The following is a 5,150-nucleotide window of genomic DNA, read 5'->3' as shown; positions in this document are numbered from 1 at the left end:
AAGTTTGGAAACCCCTTACATAGAGCATGAGCATGGTAATTTAAAGTATGTTTCGGTACATGTGTTGTATACATGGACTAGAATGGACATTCTAGGCTTGAACCCAGGACCGGCATGTTATTGAGCCCCTTGGACCGGTATGGCCAGTATTGGTTCCTGGTCCAGTGTGGGTTCAGTAACGATTCCTCGGCCGTTATGGATTCAGTATCAGGTCCAGGAGCGGCATTAGGTCATGTGCAGTTTTTGAACCAGAACAGGCAATGTAATGTTGGCAGGACCAGTATTGGTTTGGTGTTAGGCCTGTTAGGGGGTCGTTAGAAGTACCTCATTGTAATTAGGTTTCGAGGTCATTAATTTCGGAGTATTCTTTATAGGAAAGGGGATCTTTCAAATTAAGTTGCACAGTCCTGCAACCTGACCAAATTAACTTAAATGCAAACTTAGCTGTAGTTCATACTCTATTTCCGAATCCTTCCTACGGATGTTTTCACTAATTTGTTCGTTGAATTTCTAATCTGAATATCGGTATGGTTCGTGGACCTGCAGAACCAGTTACTGGATCGAAACATGAACTGAATCGTTTCCAATACCAGACAGATTCATGTTCACAGTTTCAAGAGAGAACAAATGTATGTTTAACGTTTACGCATCAATGTATGTTTTTACCGTTTGAAAATCACGAATAATCTTTAAAAGTATATTCTCTTCAGTTATCCCAAAATAAGGTTTAAAACCAAATAAAAAAAAAATTTAACATAAAAATAAATTTTAAGGTGTCAAAACATGCTTTTTAGAAGATTTTTATTCTAGTTTTTTGCAACTACACTAGAACGTGTGATTCATTCGGTCGATACGTTATGTGCTATTTGCATTCTTGTAAAAACGCCATTCGCCGATCGATTGGAACTCTGATTCCACTTTCAAGCTTGTCCACACGTTATACATATTGTGGAACCGGTGTCCATCGTATGGTGTCATCGATCGGTACTCTTCGGACAGACCAAGCACTTTGGCCACCCGAGCCATATGGTGGTACACATTCTGAAATACAAATGCCAATCGAAAGGCTCTTGGATTCAGGCGCTGTGGATGAGGTTCTAGCGTTAGATCGAACACACCCTTAGAAAGCTGCTGAGCAATGAGCAAAAGTAGATCCGCTTCGAATATGCGGATGGCGCCACACTGCCTCAAGCGGTACAGGGTAAGTACCGTGCACATGAACGCGGGTGGCACGGTATTGAACTCTTCCACGTCGAGCAAATCGTCGGAACAAACCCAGCGCCAGAGTTGTAGTTTACGCTCGAGCGACGAGGCCTGTACACTTTCATCCTTTGAAATCAACTCAATTAACGGGGGTGGTGTAATGGCAGTAGGGAACGTGGCCGGAACTGTGACGACCGAGTGTGACTCATGATGGTTGCGCTTTATGGCCAGCGTTACATGCTGCCGTTCGTCCTTGTGATGATAGAGCAGTATACCTGCCATGCGTGCAATGATCGGTAAGTAAGCGTAAGGATCATCGTCGTTCTGCTGCGAATCCTTCACTGGTTCATTCTGAACGATAGGGTGGATTGTAATAAACCAATAAACAATAAACGTAAACGGGTGATCGCCCATACGTACCACCTGATAGAAGGCAACACTTTGCCGAAACCTTTCGTAAGCCTCGGGCGGTACTTGTCTGTTCCAGTACACCCGCCCCAGTATCGAGTGTACCGTATCGTCATCTAGCTTTCCGTTTCGCAGCGGCAACTGTCGCACATATTCAGCCAATCGATAAAACTTTTGATTGTTTGGGCCAAACTCGCCTAGAAAGGGTACCAGCTCGTCGTATTTGAAGAAACTGTTACCAGCCAACGTTGCCCATATGGCCATCTGACGCCACTGCAAACCAAGCGTGCGTAGTAGCTCCTGCTTGCAGTAGACCTTCGTAATCAACTTGTTCACATCGATATGGTTCGCGTGCCACAGCTGCCACCTGCCCTCAAAAATGCGGAAATCGGTGCCGTGCGTAACGATCGCCAGTGCCTTAAACTTGGTGGCGTAAATCGCCAACGCTTGATCACATTTCAAGTCCTTGGAGACAATAAACTTGCCGTGCCGTTTGGCCACGTTCTTCAACTTGATGCACGTGTTGTGTTGTATGTTGATCATCCGATCGTACTTTTCATTCTGGTTAGCGATCCATTCTTATCGTTCATTTTGAGTGTTTCGTCGTAATAAAATACCAGTACAGCACCAGCATCAGTGAAGCGCTTGAAAAACGTATCTGCCATATGTTCCACTACCCAAAACTGACTGCCGCACAGTAGGCTACGTTTGTCGGTACTAAATATAGCGTGCAACGCCTTCATGTCGATTATCGATAAAGGGTTTTCGGTGAATTGCTTCGCTTTTCTGGAACGTAAGTGAAATAAATGTTGTTACTGAACATGTCCTCAACTATGTCTTAGCAGCGAGGTTATTCTTTGTTTCTCGCCCCATGGTGATTACTCACAGAATTTCATGCTCCATGTTCACAGTGTAAAAGCCGCCATTCTTTTCCATAAACGTGTGCAGGTGACGTATACCCATTTTTGCTTGCACTAGGAGCTTCACTTGCACACTTGCTAAGTTGGAGTTGAACTGTTTAGTTATGTCCGCATTCCACTTCTGCCAGTCTGCCGATAATACCGGAAAAAGATGTTAGAGTGCTGAGTGGAAGATAAGAAAAAAATTTCATTGCGATTGTAAGACCGTTAGTATGGCGAACGCTAGAGTTGACGAAAAATGTATTATTGGTAGCCATTTAGTTGGATTTATGAACTGGATATACATAGTATGGGACTAGGCTAACCGGGATGCGTCACCACGTTGTGATTAATCGAAATTCATACATGTTGCAGTGGTACGGGGCTGAAACGAAATCAGCCCACAAGAGTGATCTCGATTGCGTGTACGTTATAAAGTGCAGATAAGGGGGTTTCACAAAACTAAACAGTACCAACTAGTGATGCGCGTAGCGTTCTGAACCTGCCAAGTGCGATCCGTTCCAGCATGCAAGCATCCGGACCGCGATCCTTATTTTTAACCCAAGCAGGTTCAAACTGAACCTGTTGCTCCCACCGTTCTTTGCGATCCGACCTGAACCGACTGTTATCAACGATCATATCGATCCGATCTGAACCGGCTGCTCTCAGCGTTCTTTGTGATCTGTGCTGGGCCGGTTGCTCTCAGTGCTCTTTGCGATCCGGCCTAGAACGCAAGACATTCTACTCTCTTTGTATTGATGAGCCGGTTTGCCGGTTCAATTTAAACCTGTTTCTCTCAGCGTTCTTTTCGATCCAGTCTGGAACGCACGATCATCTGCTCTCTTTCATACGATGGGCCGATTTGGTACGTACAAAGAAATCAGGTAAAGTCTGAACCTGTTTCACTCAGCGTTCTTTTCGTTACGGTAAAGAACGGCGTTCTCTTCTCTTTTGCTTCTTTCTAGTAGGGACACACACACACACATTATGTTTATGTGAGTGATAACAGCGCAGGCCATACTCTCTCAGTCAAAGAGATAACGGTACAACACCTGAGCCGTGAAGCCAGAGAAGGATAGAGATTTGTGATTGGTGGGAAGCTAATCGCCAAAATTTAAAGAGACAATCCTGCACTAGAGGTAAGCGCAATGAATGAAATGTTTCTTTTCTGCCATATGGATGTTATCAGTATAGGTGCGTTATTTGGACTGTATTGTGGTAGTCAATGAATTGCTATGTGTTTGGGTGCTAAGCTGCTTCGTTGCGCATGCATCTCCAATGAATTCGTTTGAATTATTACCTGAGATCTTCTTTGTGCAACTAAATATTTAGGGTGCATGACACGTTTAGCCTTCCGCAAAAATTTCTTTAAAGCCGTTTATCGCTCCGTGAAACCGCGCTATTCTTATGAACAATTAAAGTGCACTACCGAACACTTTCACACCGGTAGTTCACCGTACATCCGTACATACGAAATTTAAAAATCCGGTTAAACTTATAAGCTTTTTGATTTTGCATCAACATTTCATATGCGTTGCAACAAATTTCTGATTTACTTCTTTATTTAGAAGTATAAAAAGGGAATAATGATTAATTTTAGTAAAACCAAAAACAACAAAACTTAAGTTAAGCGTTTATATTTTAGTAGAATAATAGTTTTACACATTCAGTAAACTATTATTTAGCTTTGTTTAATTGAAACTGTGTGATTACTGCACAAAAATATATTACACAATATTCAATGAATACTTTCAAGTTAACCATATATAAAGTGAGCAACTGAAAAAAGCGTAACCATCGCAGGTCATCTTGAACCTGCGTTCCGCGTTCCGTTCTTTTTCTTCTGATTGGCAGGTTCCGTTTCTCAATTTTCGGAACTATTCCCATCACTACACCAAACGTGCCACCATACCCTTAACGCTGGTGGTACAACGTTGAACCTGAAAATAGCAAGAATTTACTCACACAATTTTCGTTGAGGTAGTTCTAACAACGTTCTTCAATGAAACGCTTAGTAAAGGTTGACATAAAAGTCATCATGCACATTGCTCTGCTTCATGTAATGAACGTTTACTTCACGTACTGTTGTTCAATGTTTTCGCAGCACTGCACAGAATTCTTTGCAAATGTTAAAAAATGCACGAAACATTAAATTCATTTCGTATCAACACTTAAGCCAGTATCACTCATACCAGCACTACGGGCTAATGTTGCCTGATGCGTCCTCTTGTCTTGTCGTTTCTATAGAAGTGGTCGTTACTCGGGCTTACTCGGGAGTGGTCGTTACTCGGGAATCGTTTTCACTCCGATTATGTTACGAATTGTTCAAGAGGTTATCGTTATCTGATAATATCGCCACTCATTTAGACCATTCCTACATCATTTAATGAAAAAGGTAGAATGATAAAGACATGTAATCATCCAAAACAGTGTTGCTTGAGGTTTGCGAGCGTATGGCTTATCGAAGCTAGTGTATATTCGTATATTGGCAATACTGTTTAAAGCTTTTATCGCAAGAAGCATACCAATAAAAATTCACATCTGATATTGTAGATAGGGTTGAAGCTAAACGCTGAAGTATTATGGTTCACAGTGGTCTACACGATGTTGAAGAAACACCATTAATATTTGTTGAAAGTG

General features: G+C 42.2%; 1 protein-coding gene across 1 annotated transcript; it reads right to left on the bottom strand.

The window, feature by feature from the left end:
* Positions 1-385: 385 nt before the first annotated feature.
* Positions 386-4,761, bottom strand: LOC120901574. The gene is made up of 4 exons (XM_040309620.1): positions 4,476-4,761; positions 2,498-2,693; positions 1,624-2,397; positions 386-1,554 (listed from the first exon to the last, which is right to left on the bottom strand). The coding sequence occupies exons 3-4, from the start codon at positions 2,152-2,154 to the stop codon at positions 856-858; spliced, it is 1,230 nt and encodes a 409-aa protein (XP_040165554.1). The 5' UTR covers positions 2,155-2,397; positions 2,498-2,693; positions 4,476-4,761; the 3' UTR covers positions 386-855.
* Positions 4,762-5,150: the final 389 nt, after the last annotated feature.

The sequence above is a fragment of the Anopheles arabiensis genome, chromosome 3 (genome assembly GCF_016920715.1).
Source record: "Anopheles arabiensis isolate DONGOLA chromosome 3, AaraD3, whole genome shotgun sequence".
Taxonomy (NCBI): domain Eukaryota; kingdom Metazoa; phylum Arthropoda; class Insecta; order Diptera; family Culicidae; genus Anopheles; species Anopheles arabiensis.
Note: the sequence above shows the minus strand (reverse complement) of the source record. Positions and strands in the feature narration are given on the sequence as shown.

Coding starts and splice junctions, on each gene's coding strand:
- LOC120901574 (XM_040309620.1), bottom strand. CDS start 2,154: ATGATCAACATACAACACAACACGTGCATCAAGTTGAAGAACGTGGCC. Junction 1,555..1,623: donor GTGTTGCCTTCTATCAGGTG/GTACGTATGGGC, acceptor CCTATCGTTCAG/AATGAACCAGTGAAGGATTC.